The 13,540-nt window shown below is 56.7% G+C and overlaps 1 protein-coding gene across 1 annotated transcript in view; it reads left to right on the forward strand.

Annotated features, from left to right (window-relative positions):
• The window catches only part of GET4 (guided entry of tail-anchored proteins factor 4), a 15,830-nt gene that overhangs the window by 188 nt on the left and 2,102 nt on the right, over positions 1-13,540 (forward strand). The window contains exons 2-9 of the mRNA XM_055083435.1: positions 1-160; positions 4,701-4,779; positions 5,041-5,122; positions 5,529-5,678; positions 7,858-7,996; positions 9,289-9,429; positions 9,643-9,718; positions 9,856-9,928. Coding sequence (XP_054939410.1) covers positions 1-160; positions 4,701-4,779; positions 5,041-5,122; positions 5,529-5,678; positions 7,858-7,996; positions 9,289-9,429; positions 9,643-9,718; positions 9,856-9,928 — 900 coding nt within the window. The remainder of the gene's footprint in view (positions 161-4,700; positions 4,780-5,040; positions 5,123-5,528; positions 5,679-7,857; positions 7,997-9,288; positions 9,430-9,642; positions 9,719-9,855; positions 9,929-13,540) is intronic.

The raw sequence follows: 13,540 nt of genomic DNA on the forward strand, positions 1-13,540 counted from the left end.
CGGCGGCGGCGGCGGCGGCGGCGATGGCCGAGCAGGAGAGCGCCCGGAACGGCGCCCGCAACCGCGGCGGCGTCCAGCGCGTGGAAGGCAAGCTGCGTGCCAGCGTCGAGAAGGGCGACTATTATGAGGCGCACCAGATGTACCGGACCCTCTTCTTCAGGTAGCCACTGCGTCGCGGCCGCCGCCTTCCAGGGCTTTCCGCCCGGCCGCGGAGTCCGGCGCCCCGCCCCCGGCCGCTTCCCATTGGCCGCGCCGCGCCGCCCCGCGCCCCCATTGGCCCGCGCCGCTGCCCGTCGCCTGGGCGGTGGGAGCAGGGGCCGTGCGGCGCCCGGGGGAGGGCTGCGGCCCGGGAGCGAGACCCGGGACCCCGACCCAGAACCGTGACCGAGATCCCAGACTCTGGACACAGACACAGACCGAGACCCCAGACCCAGCCCGGACTCTGGAAGCCGACGCAGACCGAGACCCCAGACCCGGCCCAGATTCTGGACTCCGACCCAAACCCCTGGCCGAGACCCCAGACCCAACGCAGACCCCAGGCCCGGCCCAGACTCCGGATCCCGCCCCACACCCCTGACCCGCCCCAGACTCCGGACCCAGACCCAGAGCCCTGGCCGAGACCCCAGACCCAGACCCGAACCCCGGACGCAGAGTCCGGACCCCAGTCCCCGGCCCAGACCACCCTCCACCCCCCGCCGCCCCGCCCCGACCGCCTTTGGGTTTGAAGCCCCAGCTCCGAGTTCCACGGTTTTCCTGCCTCTGGGAGTTCCGTCGCGAGGCTATAAACATGTTTCTCCTCTTGTTGTGTAGCCCTTGCTCACCCGAGTGTCTTGTTACTAAACCAGCTGTTCCCATAAAGCCGGTATTTTTGTTGTACCTGCGCTGCCCGCTGGCCACGTGCGGCAGTTGAGCTTCAGAAATGTGAGTCCCTAACGGCCTGGGCGGTGAGGGTGAAAACACGGCCTTCAAAGACTTAGCGCAGAGAAAATGTCAGGTAATTAGTTAGGAACCTTCAACTCTTGATCGCACGTTGAAGTGATGCTTGAATATATTGGATTAAATAAAATGTCTTTTTTTAGGGTGGCCTTAGGAATTTAGGTTTTCTTAAGCCTAGCTCAGTTTTCTTTTGGACTGCAGTGTGTCACACCGTTTCTGCTGTCACGCAGCTACTGCTATAGTTTTTTAGTTGTTCTTACATGTGTAAGGCATTCCTGTATATTCCACACGTTCTGTTAGCCTTCAGGTTTCTTGCCAGAAAACATTTGAGACATGCGTTAGCATTTAAAGATAGTTTTAGAGGATTTAATCTGTTCTGTGGAATGCTTTTTCGTTCTAAACTGCTGCAGAACAGCAAATATTTTGCTATGATATCTAAAGGCAGTCATGCCTGCCTTACACCATTTAGGCCTAGATATAAATTTTTTCTTTAAATAGCAAGTTGAATCAATATTTTGGGAACTCTGGCAGTACTTTCTGCTTTGGTTGTAGTTGGGTTTAGACGTAACGCTTCGTGTCCCAGACTGAGTTTGAGCTCTGTCGCCAGAGGACCAGGTAGGGGTGAGCTGATTGTTCTTCACGGGATGAGCCAAAGATGTAAGTAGGCTTTAAGGTCTGTAACGTCGAGCTTTCGGCCTGGCAGCTTAGCCAATCAGATCTGTGTGATGGGGAGCTTTCGTAGCACTCAAGATTTGTCATGGTGCTTGCTTTACTTGGGGACTTTTATATAAGTATTTGCCCCAGGGACTAGTCAGCAAAACTGGATCTTCCCAAAGATAAACCTGGCGTTCCTTGTTTTGAGCCAGTTCTGCAGTTGCTGCTGTACTAGGAACGTGATTGTTGATTAGCTTTGAAGAGGCCAGTCCCTGTACCCAGAGTGTGCTTTGTGGTGACGTGGGGACAGATGCAGGCTGACCACTAGCCCGGCCTTGACCTGGGTCATCACATTCTCCCTCTGCTCTGTGACCTGTGATCCAGGACAACTTGTTGAATCTCTTCTCTGAGCCTTGGCTTCCTCTTTGATCTTTTGGGGGTTCCTACACCTCTTCAGAACTCCTGAGAAGTGGTCTCCTGTGGGCCTCTTTGGGGGATGCGGTGGACTCAGGCGCGGTAGCAGTTGTGGCCGTCTGGGGGCCCAACTGAATAGGCCTGGAGTTGTCCCTGTCTCTGCTGGGTACCGTCCACGTTCAGACCTGCGATTGCAGCCCTGGTTTAGAGCTCTGCACGGGGGCCCTGAGAAGTCAGCTTCGCTCTTTTTATGTTTTTCTATAAATAAGTGCTTTTAAGTGTTTATATAAAATGTAAAACTTGATGGGTTTTGACATATGTACACACCCAAGAAATTATCACCAATCAAGGTACTGAAAATACCCATCATCCCCAAAAGCTTTCTCATGTGCCTTTACAGTGAATTTTTCACCGCTTGCCCCCAGGTACCCACTGATCTCTCTGTTCATGGTAGATGGGTTTGCATTTTCTGGAATTTTATGTAAGTAGAATTGTATAGTATGTCATCTTTTTATTTGGCTTTTTGAATTCCCTCAGCATGATCGTTTCAAGGTTCACTTTTATGTGTATCATTAATTAATTTTTATTGTTGAGTGGTGTTCCATCGTATGGGTGGACTACAGTTTACCCATTCATCTGTTGGATAAGTTCACCAATCTGTGCTATTTTAATTCACTTACACTGTGTCCCCCAGCAGTTTGAGGAGGGGGAGGAGGAACTGGGCAGCCCGGGAGGTTGGACTTAATGGGGGAGGCGGTGTACCGCTGCCCGGGGCAGGAGCCAATGGTTCTGAGAGAGGCTGAGCTCCGTCTCCTCGAAGGTGGGGGGGGTGCGGGTGCCGTGGGCGCTGCCTTGTCTCTTCAGCCTTCTCTCTGCCGGGAAGGGAGAGGGTCCGTTTTCCAGGCCTAATGGGTTGTTGGTACTTTGGCGACTGCTCTGTAGGGTGGCCTGTGGCCTGGAGGGGCCTCACTGCCCAGGGGCCTTCCTGAGATGAGTGTCGATTGTGGATGTTTTGTGTCTTAAATCAAATGAAGAAATTTTTTGAAAGAGGAACTTCAAACCTGTGTTCTCAACCACCTGGGGGGTAGGATGGAGCGCCTGGGAGAGGGCGTGGGGTGGACACTGCGTCTGCGTCGTTAGTGTTAACGCTTGTATCTATGCTTTAAAAAAAAAAAAGAGCAAAATGAACGATTGCACGGACGCAGCGCGAGGGGGTGGGGGGCTGCGGGGGGGGCGGCGGTGCTCTGAGCCCCCAGTCCTCGGTGGCACCCCGTCCCCTCCGGCTCGGGCACCGGGAAGCCATGTCCACCCTTCCCAGGGCTCTGCGGTGCCCAGAGAGCACGTGGAGCTTTCAGGGTGCCTGTCACTGCTGCGGGGTTTCCAGCGTTCCTGGACCCGCGGCGGGCAGCTCCAGGCCCCCTCCTGCGGGGCAGGGCTGCCTAGGGTTGTCAGGAATCCAGCCTGTCTGCCTCTCGGGGCTCCGCTCCCTCCCCAACTTTCTAGGCATTCATCTCTTGCCTAGAAAGTTGTGCCTCGGGGAGGAGAGTCCGGAGCCCTGTCGTGTCCCCAGAGCCGAGCCGGGCTGCGTGACTGTCCCTTAGGAGGCGTGCCCGCCGTCCGGACGCCTGTGCCGGTGGCGACGCGAGGGCTCATTTTTCCAGAAGCCCCCGTTGCGCGCCCGCGCCCCACAGGTGCCCCGGTCTGCTCCTCGGGGTGCGGGATTCTCCTCCTGGTCCCACCCCGGGTGCTGACCGGGACGAGGCTGCTGCTCCCGAGCCTGGGGCAGAAAAGCCCTTTTCTGTGGTTGGTCCCGGCCTGAGCCCCGGCCGCGAGCCAGAGGGCAGCGGGGCTCCCCCGGCTCCGGCTCCGGCTCCGGCGGCACGCCTGCGGGCCGCGTCTCTGACTCCGCCTGTCTGGGCCGGGACGCAGGTCTGACCGGCTGGGCGGGTTTCCTTCCTGATCGTCCCCGAGAGGACCGTGCGGCCAGTGGGCTCCGTGTCCTGCCCTCAGCTCGGCCCGGCCCCGCCCCCCCGAACGTCTGTCTCACTTGTCGTGGACGGAGCATCCTTTCTGTCCCGTGTGTGCCGAGCTGCCTGTCAGGCTCTCGTCCGTCTGCAGTTCGGGAAGCCGGCTTTTCCCAGCTTCCGTCCCTGGTGAGAAACGTTACAGATGGAAAGTGGTCGGGGTGGGGGGGGCCGCCCGGCAGGCCCTCGGCCCCAACACGTGGCCCTCGCCCGGTTCTCTCTGCCCCCCACCACAGCCAGGCCTGTGCTTGAAGCTGGAAGTGGCCCCCGGCCCCTCGCTGGTCCCTCTGCTGAGACCCCTGCCCAGCTGCAGGGAGCTCTGCTTCTGGCTCCTGGCCCGTTTGGGCAGAGAGAGTGCCTGGCACGCTGTCATCAGACGGCGCTGCTGCCGCCGCGGGGCGCCTCGTGGGCGGGAGGGCTGGGCCATGGGTGCCCAGCGCCGAGCCTGGACAGACGGGGGTCGGGGCAGCTCCGGGAGGTGCCCTCGGGACCCGAAGCCCAGCCCCACTCCGTTCTCAGTGGAGGAGCACGTGGGGCGGGTGCTCCCTTCCTACCCGGATGCCGCATCTTTGGGATCTGACCTCCAAAACCAGCCCTGTGAGTCTGGGTGGCCGTGCGTCGGCGACCTGTGAGATCCCGGACCTGGCCGGCCCTGCCCTTCTCTCCGTGCAGGTACGTGGCCCAGAGCAAGCACGCCGAGGCCCGCGAGCTCATGCGCTCAGGAGCCCTGCTGTTCTTCAGCCACGGCCAGGTGAGCCGTCTGCCCGGGGCCAGGGTTGGCGCGGGGTGTCCAGGGAGAGGCCTGGTGGGCGGCCTGGGCCGAGCGTCCCTGTGTCCCAGCACCGGTGTGCGGCCTGAGGGCTAGTGGCCTTGGTGCTCAGAACCGTCTCTTAGGTGCAGTCGGTCGCCGGTTTCTAACTGGAAACCAGAGCCACTGCCCAGCCTCCCCGTCTTCTGAAAACGGGCCAGAGCCTCGCGTCCCTCACTCACAGTCCTTTTGTATGCTTTATAGCAAAACAGTGCGGCTGATTTGTCCATGCTGGTCCTGGAGTCGCTGGAGAAGGCGGAGGTCGAGGTGGTCGAGGAGCTGCTGGGTGAGACGGAGTGGACACGCGTGCCGTTGCCGCATCACCGTGCCGTTCCCCCGCCCCCCCCCCCCAGACGCATCCAGCCTCCCTGGCGCGCGGTGGGTGCCACGTGGTCAGGAGGCCCTGCCCCGTTGGGCGAGCCCTTCTGCGAGCTGCCAGGCCCGGGAGGCGCGCGCGGATCCCCGCTGGGCGGCCCCCCTCCCTTCTGCTCCCCGACGCAGGCTCAGCTGTGGGGAGGCATCACGGTGAGGACGGTCGGGGGGGGCCCCAGGAACCCCCGGTGTGCCTGCCGCTTCTCCGCTTTCTTTCAACGTGAAACAGTTGTTTTCAATTAATTTCTGTGAGACGCACAGTGCAGAGCGGAAGCAGCCACGGGTCCTCTGGGTCAGGCTTGCGTGGGTGTCGTTTGCAGAAAGTCTGGCCAAGCTGTTCAGTCTGATGGATCCCAACTCCCCGGAGCGAGTGGCGTTTGTGTCTCGAGCCCTGAAGTGGTCCAGTGGGGGGTCCGGGAAGCTGGGCCACCCCCGGCTCCACCAGCTGCTGGCCCTCACGCTGTGGAAAGGTAGGCTGTGGGTGGGCGGGGGCTCCCGCGGGCAGGTGGGCCAGGGAACAGGCGGCCCTCCTGATGCTCTCGGGGCCGCTGCTGGCGGGGTCCGTTTGGATCAATTAAAATCACCTGCGCTGCTGACGGGGGTTGGGGGATGGCAGCCCTCTTGAGTCCCAGGGCCGCCGTGTCTGGCTGAGTGTGAACACCTGCTGCGCCCGGGTGGGCGGGGCATTCCCTTGTCTGGAGCTTCCGGTCCCCTGCGGGCCACCCGCTCCCCTGCGCTGGGTCCTTCCCCCGCGGCGTCCTGCCAGCACTTCTCTTGTCTTCTAAGTGAGCGTTTGCGGGGGCTGTTTAGTCTACGAGAGGGGGTCATGTCCCGGGCTCAGGCAGAGGAAGCGGAGCGGCCTGAGTCGCTCTTGGGCGGGTGTGAGGGGGCTGTGCCGCCTGGGGCCTCCTCGCATGGTGGCTGTGCGCGCAGCTCATCCGCGTGGTGGTTGAGGGGTCTGGGCCCCACCAGCCAGGTCGGCTCTGTGCCTCGTCCTCACGGGCCGTCACCTGGGCGGGGTCAGGCAGAGGGACGGCGACCTTGGGCAGGTGCCTTGGGTTCGTGCGAGTGGGCCTGAGGCTGTGCCCATTTGGAAGGTCTAGATGCTCTGTCCTCTAGACCTCTGGATGCTCGTGCTGGGGCTCTGTTGACGGGTCCATTCAGCCAACATTCGCTCTCCACACTGCCTCGTCGACCGGGCGGGCCACCTGCAGCGTCAGCGCCTCGATTCACACCCGCCTCACTCAGCCTGTGTGCCAAGGTGCCAGGCAGAGCTGGAGGAGACCCGTGTCTGTGGGACCCGTGTTAGTGGGACCGGCGCCTGGTGCGAAGCAGGGCGTGTGGCACCTACTCAGAGGCTGAAGAGCCGCTCAGAGGCCTCGCTGGGGTCGAGAGCTATTAAGCTCCCGTATATTTAACGTTAAATGTTTGAATCTCAAGACCCAGGCATCTTAAGGTGTCGCATCAGGCACAGATGGCAAGTGAGGCCAGCGGGCCCCCGCGCCTGTGGGAGGCCGTGCTGAGGGGTGTCTGTAGGGCCCCGGCGGTGGGCGGCCTCCGGGCAGGCGTGTGGTGTGGCCCGGGGCCCGCCATGCTGTGCAGGGCGCCATGGGAGTCCTGCCTGCTCTCGGTGTTCCCGCTCCGCTGGGCTCTTGCGCAGGCGCCTGTCCGGGGCTTGAGGGCGCCTAGCGACCTGCCGGATTTCTCTTTTCACACGGAGGCTCTAAAACCAAAAGGTCGCTCTTGGGGCTGGAGGGAGAGGAGACCAACAAAACACAACCACACAGAGCAGCCTCTTCCTTGAAGTCGCCCTGCAGTGTTGGGAGCTGATGCTGGGGGGCAGCGATCTGGGGGTGCCCAGGTGGGAGGAGAGTGCTGGTGGAAGGTGGGAGAAGGCCTAGCCTGGGAGGCGTGCCCTCTGTCCTGAAGGAGAGGGAGCCAGTGCGGCATGTGAGTGGGAACTGGGGGGCTGCCCTGGAGCTGGGTCTCTGCCTTAGCACCGCTGACCCCGGGCGTCCTTCCTGCGCTGCAGGGTGCTGAGCGGCAGGCATCCTTGGGCTCCACAACCAGGTGCCAGAAGCAACCCCAGCTCTGACGGCTGACACTGGCTCCAGACCTTTCCCTGTGTCTGCAGTAGGGGTCGAGTCGCTCTGGGGGAGAGCCATCGGCGTGGAGGGTGGATCCAAGGGGGAGGAGGGGGTGTGTGTGTCCAGGTGAAACTGGGGAGGTTGGGAGTTTGGTCGCTTTTTAAGAAAACAGACCATTAGAACCCACTTAGAGCTCAGTAGCTGGTTCAGAGTCAAAGGCTCAGAGCAGCGGAGCATCAGAGGAAGCACCGTCCCTGGAGAGCCGGCATCCAGCCCCGTCCTGGTTCCTCGTCAGAACGCGGACTCGGGGCCAAAAGGGCCGCTGGGCTCCGTCGTGCACACACTGCACTGGCGGGAGGCGGGTTCTGCCCCAGGGCTTGGTGCCGCCTTCCTGACCAGCTCCCGGGTGACCCCGATTCGAGTGGGGACAGTCTGGCCTCTGCTGGGGACACAGCCCAGGTGGAAGTCAGTGCGGCGACGACGTAGGACCGCCGTCCTCCCTGCCTGCGGGGCAGGGGAGAGGAGGAGACACTCACAGCTGCCTCCTTGCCTGCCCCTGCAGAACAGAACTACTGCGAGTCCCGGTACCACTTCCTGCACTCCAGCGACGGGGAGGGCTGTGCCAACATGCTGGTGGAGTACTCCACGGCCCGGGGCTTCCGCAGCGAGGTGGACATGTTCGTGGCCCAGGCTGTCCTCCAGTAGGTACCCGCTTGCTGTCCGGCCCTTGCGTCCGTGGCCTCCTGGGGTCCAGGGCTGGCCTCTGGTTGAGCCTCGCATGAGGACAGGCCTGAAGTCACTCAGTGTCCCACACGCAGCTCAAGGCCCCCAGTGTGACCCTGCTGCTGACCTCTGGGCACCCCAGACGTGCCCCTCAGCTCCCCTAGGCTGACTTGTAACGTTTCCATTGGTGGTAGAAGTACTTTCTGTGCTTTAAATTAGCGTTTTGTTGCCATTGATCTTCTATTTTCCCATTATCTACCACGTTTGGGGGCGGTGGTTAGTGTTGTGCAACTGTTTCTTTTAGGACATATACATTTAACCAAATTTTCAGCTTCCTGGGATGTGAAGTACGCATGTGTCACAGCCTTTGTTCAAAGGCCGTTTGCCTCCCCAGGTGTCTTGTGCATCCAGACACAGTGATGGGGGTATTGCCCGCCTGCTCCCCACCTCAGCTCTGTGTCTCTGCCCCTCTGTCCCAGTTGGGCCTTCTCCTCTTTTGTTTTCTTTCCACAATTTATTTTGAAAATACTGAAACACGGCAGAGTCGCTAGAGGCATGAGCATCCTGTTGGGCTCACACGGCCGAGAGCACACGTTGGGTGACCCGGGGCCTGACCTCCCTTCCCGGTGGACCATGTGTTTATCCCACCATGTGTTTGTCGATGAGATTACTCCCTCCCAGAAAAGCACTTGGATCTGGTGGCTGGGCCTTGGGATGGGGTGTGTCCCATGAGTTGGGGTGGACGGGGAGCTTCCAAGCTCCGACATGTCACCACTTGTTGCTGAATCTGCGACTTTGAAAACGAAACCTGTTTAAAATCCAGAACTCGCTGGCCCTGGCTTCGGCATGCGGTGCCAGTGTTTCCTCTGGCACGAGCCCTTTCTCGTCCATCCGTCTTTGTCGAGGGCGTGCACCACAGTAAAGTCCAGCCGTGGACACGTCCTCCACGGGGCGGAAACAGGAGCCAGGGCAGCCTCTGGGACACCGTGCTCTCGCGGGCAGGGGCAGACAGGTGTGAGACAGGTTCAGGGAGCCCCGCCGTCTCCTGGATGTGCTGACCTTGAACACATCACCTCCTCAAGTTATTTCTCCCCGGCCGTAAACCTTGGGACTCCCTGGGGTGGCTGGTCCACGCGAGGGGCCTGGCTGGTGCCCTCGGTGTATTGCACGGGGGCACGGGCCACACGGGCCCCTCTGGGCAGGCGCTTGTAGAAACCCGTTTCCTCCTCCTCCGGTCAGGTGTGCCCACTCACTGGGATGTTATTTCCAGGTTTCTCTGTTTAAAAAACAAAAGCAGCGCATCAGTGGTGTTCACCACGTACACACGGAAACATCCGTCCATCGAGAGCGGCCCTCCCTTCGTACAGCCCCTGCTCAACTTCATCTGGTTTCTGCTGCTGGCCGTCGATGGGTGAGCGTGCGTGTGGGTGTGGGTGTGGGTGTGTAGAGGCATGTGGGTGAGGCGTGTGCATGTGCTTGTGTGGAGGGGCGTAGACGTGTACGTGGAAGCACGCAGCGATGTGTGGGTGAGCGTGCGTGGTGGGGGGGGTGGAGTCGTGTGGTTTCTGTCCATGTCCTTGGTCTTGCGTGGGCATCGGCTATGCTGCGCTCTGTCCTGTTCCAGGGGGAAGCTGACGGTGTTCACGGTGCTGTGTGAGCAGTACCAGCCATCCCTCCGGCGGGACCCCATGTACAACGAGGTGAGGGGCGGGGGGCGGGATGAAGCTCGGCGACTCCGGGCAACCGCTGGAGGGGGAGGGGGAGAGAAACTGTGCGTGGGGTCCGCGTGCAGCCTCCGGCTCAGCGTCCTCCGCGACCACGCCTGTGCCTCTTCCAGTACCTCGACAGGATAGGACAGCTCTTCTTCGGCGTGCCGCCCAAGCAGACGTCTTCCTACGGAGGCTTGCTAGGTGAGGCGCTCGTGGGTCGGGGGGCTCGTAGGTGAGGCCCAGAGCGTGGTGTGGCGGCTGGGGGAGCGGAGCAGGCAGGGCCTGGAGCAGGGCCCGGTGCCAGCAGGAGGGTTGGGGGCTCCTAGCTGTTTCCCTCTGCGTGTTCCCCAAGCAGAGCTCGTAGGGCCCCCGATGAATCATCGTCCCCTGGGGTCCCTCTCCGGTGGCCACAGAATCGAAGCCAGATTTCTTTTTTTTGTGGTGAAATACACATTACATACAATTCCCCACCTCAACCGTGCTTAAGTACGTAGGACAGTTGTGTGAACTACATGCACACTGTTGTGCAACGGATCTCCGGAACTTTCCGTCTTCCCACCCTGAGACTCTGCCCCCATTAAACACTGGCTCCCAGTCCCCTCCCCCTACTTTCTGTCTCCGGGAACCTCCAGGGACCTCACAGAAGTGGAGTCACACAGTGTCCTCCTGTGCCGGCTTACGTCACTGTCAGGTTCAACCCTGTTGTAGCGGGTGCCAGGATTTCCTTCCTTTTTAAGGCTGATTCATGTTCCGTCGTGTGGATAAGACTGCATCTGCAGTGGACACCTGGGTTCTTCCACCTCTGGCTGCTGTGAATGTGGGTTGTGCAAGTTATCTCCTTAAGGTCTTGCTTTCAGTGCTTCTGGGACACCCAGAAGCAGAATTGCTGGATCTGTTTAATTTTTTGAGGAAACGCCACACTGTTTTCCCACAGCAGCTGCTCCCACGGCAGGGCACAGGGGTCCCAATTCCTCCGCATTCTTGCCAACAGTTGCTCTTTTCTGGTCTTTTTGACAGTAGTCATCTTATTAACGGGTCTGAGGTGGTGTCTCTGTTTTGATTGTCCTGATTTGCATTTCCCTAGTGACTAAGCACGTTGCGTATCTTTCACGTGCTTATTGGCCATTTGTGTGTATGCCTGTTTGTGTCATTTGCTTATTTTTTAATCATGTTGGTTGTTTTACAAGTTCTCTACGCTGGGTATTAATTCCCTCCCAGATATATGATTTGCAAATATTTTCTCCCATTCTGTGGGTTGCCTTCTTTATTTTTTTTTAAAGACTTTATTTTTTTAAAGCAGTTATAGATTTACAGCAAAATTAAGAGGACGGTACAGAGATTTCGCATAAATACCCCTTCCCTGCCACAGGCGCGGCCTCCCCATTATCAGTATCCCCCAGCAGATGGTACATTTATTTTGGGTGAACCTGCACTGACATGTCATTATCACCCAAAGTCCAACGTATTGATACATAAATTAGCGTTCGTTTTTGGTGTTTACGTTCTGTGGGTTTGGACAAATGTGTGATGACATGTGCCCACCATTACAGTATTGTGCAGAGTCGTTGTGGTACCCTAAAAAATTCTCTATGTTCCACCTGTTCATCCTTCCCTCCCTTGTTGCCTTTTTACTCCCTGGAGTGTCTTCTGATGCACAAAATATTTTACTTTTCAGGAAGTTTAATTTGTCTATTTTCCTTTTGTTGCTTCTGCCTTTGGTGTCATTCCCAAATCCAGTGTTACAAAGCTTTTGCCCTGTGGTTTCTTCTAAGAGTTTTATTATTTTAGGTCTTCCATTTAGGTCCTTGATCCATTTTGAGGTGGTTTTTTTATGTGGTGTTTTACTTATATAAGGGTCCAGCTTCATTCTTTGGCGTGTGGATTTCCAGTTTTCCCAGCACCAGTTGTTGAAAAGACTGTCCTTTCCCCATCAAGTGGGCACAGAACCCTTGTCAAAAATCATTTGACCATATATGTGAGCGTTCATTTCTGGGTTCTGTATTCCATTGGTCAATATCTGTCTCTATGCCAGGACCACACTCTTTTGATGACTATAGCTTTGTAGTAAATTTTGAAATGAGAAAGTGTGAGACTTCCAGCTTTGTTCCTTTTCAAGATTGTTTTGGCTATTTGAGTCCCCTGAGATTCCATATGAATTTTAGGATGGGTTTTTCTATTTCTGCAAAAAAATGTTTTGGGGATTTGAGATTTCATTCAATCTGTAGATTGCTTTGGGTAGTATGACATTTTAACAATATTAAGTCTTTTAGTCTAGGAACATGGGGTGTTTGCATTTATTTACGTCTTTAATTTCTTTCAGGAATTTTTTTATAGTTTTGATGGTACAATTTTTCACCTCTTTGGTTAAGCTAATTACTAAGTATTTTATTCTTTTTTTATAGTTTTGATTGTACAATTTTTCACCACTTTGGTTAAGCTAATTACTAAGTATTTTATTCTTTTTGATGCTATTGTAAATGGAGTTGCTTCTGTAAATAAGTTATTTTGTAGACTCTTCAGAAATTTTTTTTTTTTTGCTGTACGCGGGCCTCTCACTGTTGTGGCCTCTCCCGTTGCGGAGCACAGGCTCCGGACGCGCAGGCTCAGCGGCCATGGCTCACGGGCCTAGCCGCTCTGCGGCATGTGGGATCTTCCCAGACCGGGGCATGAACCCGTATCCCCTGCATCGGCAGGCGGACTCTCAACCGTTGCGCCACCAGGGAAGCCCCTCTTCAGAAATTTTTACAAGTAAAATCCTATCACTTGCAAGCAGATAATTTTACTACTTTTTTTCAACTTGGAATTCTTTTATTTCTTTTTCTTGCCTAATTGCTCTGGCTAGAACTTCAGGTTCAGTTGACCCTTGAACAATGTGGAGGTTAGGGGTGCTGATCCCCTGCACGGTTGAAAATGGACGTATTAACTTACAGTTGGCCCATCGTATCTGTGGATTCAACCAACTGTGGACCAGGTAGTCCTTTAGTACGTATATAGAAAAAAATGCACGATAAGTGGGCCCGTACGGTGCAAACCCGTGGTGTTCAGGGGTCACCTGTACCATGTTGAACAGAAGAGGTGGGAGCAGCATCCTTGCCTTGTTCCTGATCTCAGAGGAAGAGCTTTGAATCTGCCGCCGTTGAGTGTGATGTCTGCTGTGGGTTGTTCATATATGCCTTTTATTACATCATAATATGAGATGGTTTCCTTACGTTCTTTCTTGGTGAGTGTTTTTATGAAAGAGTGTTGAATTTGTCAAATGCTTTTTGTGCACCATTTGAGATGATCATTGGTTTTTTTTCCTTCACTCTATTGTGGTGTATCATGTTGATTGATTTTCACATGTTGAGCCATCTTTGAATTCCAGGAACAGATCCCACTTGGTCCTGGTGTCTGATTCTTTCACTATGCTGCTGAATTCGGTTTGCTAGTATTTTGCTGAGGATTTTTGCATCAGTGTTCATAAGGGATATTGGTCTGTAGTTTTCTTTCCTCATAGTGTCTTTTCTGGGTTTGGTATTGGAAGGATGGGTGGTACTAATTCAGTAGCTTCCCCAGTGAAGCCGTGAGGTTCAGGGTTTTTCTTTGTTGGGAGAGATTACACAGTCTCCTTACTCATTGGAGTCTATTCAGAGTATGTATTTCTTTGTGCTTCAGTCTTGGTAGGTGCTGGTGGCCAGATCGCTGACCCTGCCTCTCAAGGCCAGGTCACCTCCCCGTGTTCTGCCCGTTCTTCTGATGCAGCCTCGGGGCTCCGAGACCTCTTGAGTCCTAATTGGACTCCTGCCCTCCAGCAGGGTGGGGACCAGTGTAGTC

This window comes from Physeter macrocephalus, unplaced genomic scaffold, assembly GCF_002837175.3.
Source record: "Physeter macrocephalus isolate SW-GA unplaced genomic scaffold, ASM283717v5 random_1021, whole genome shotgun sequence".
NCBI lineage: Eukaryota > Metazoa > Chordata > Mammalia > Artiodactyla > Physeteridae > Physeter > Physeter macrocephalus.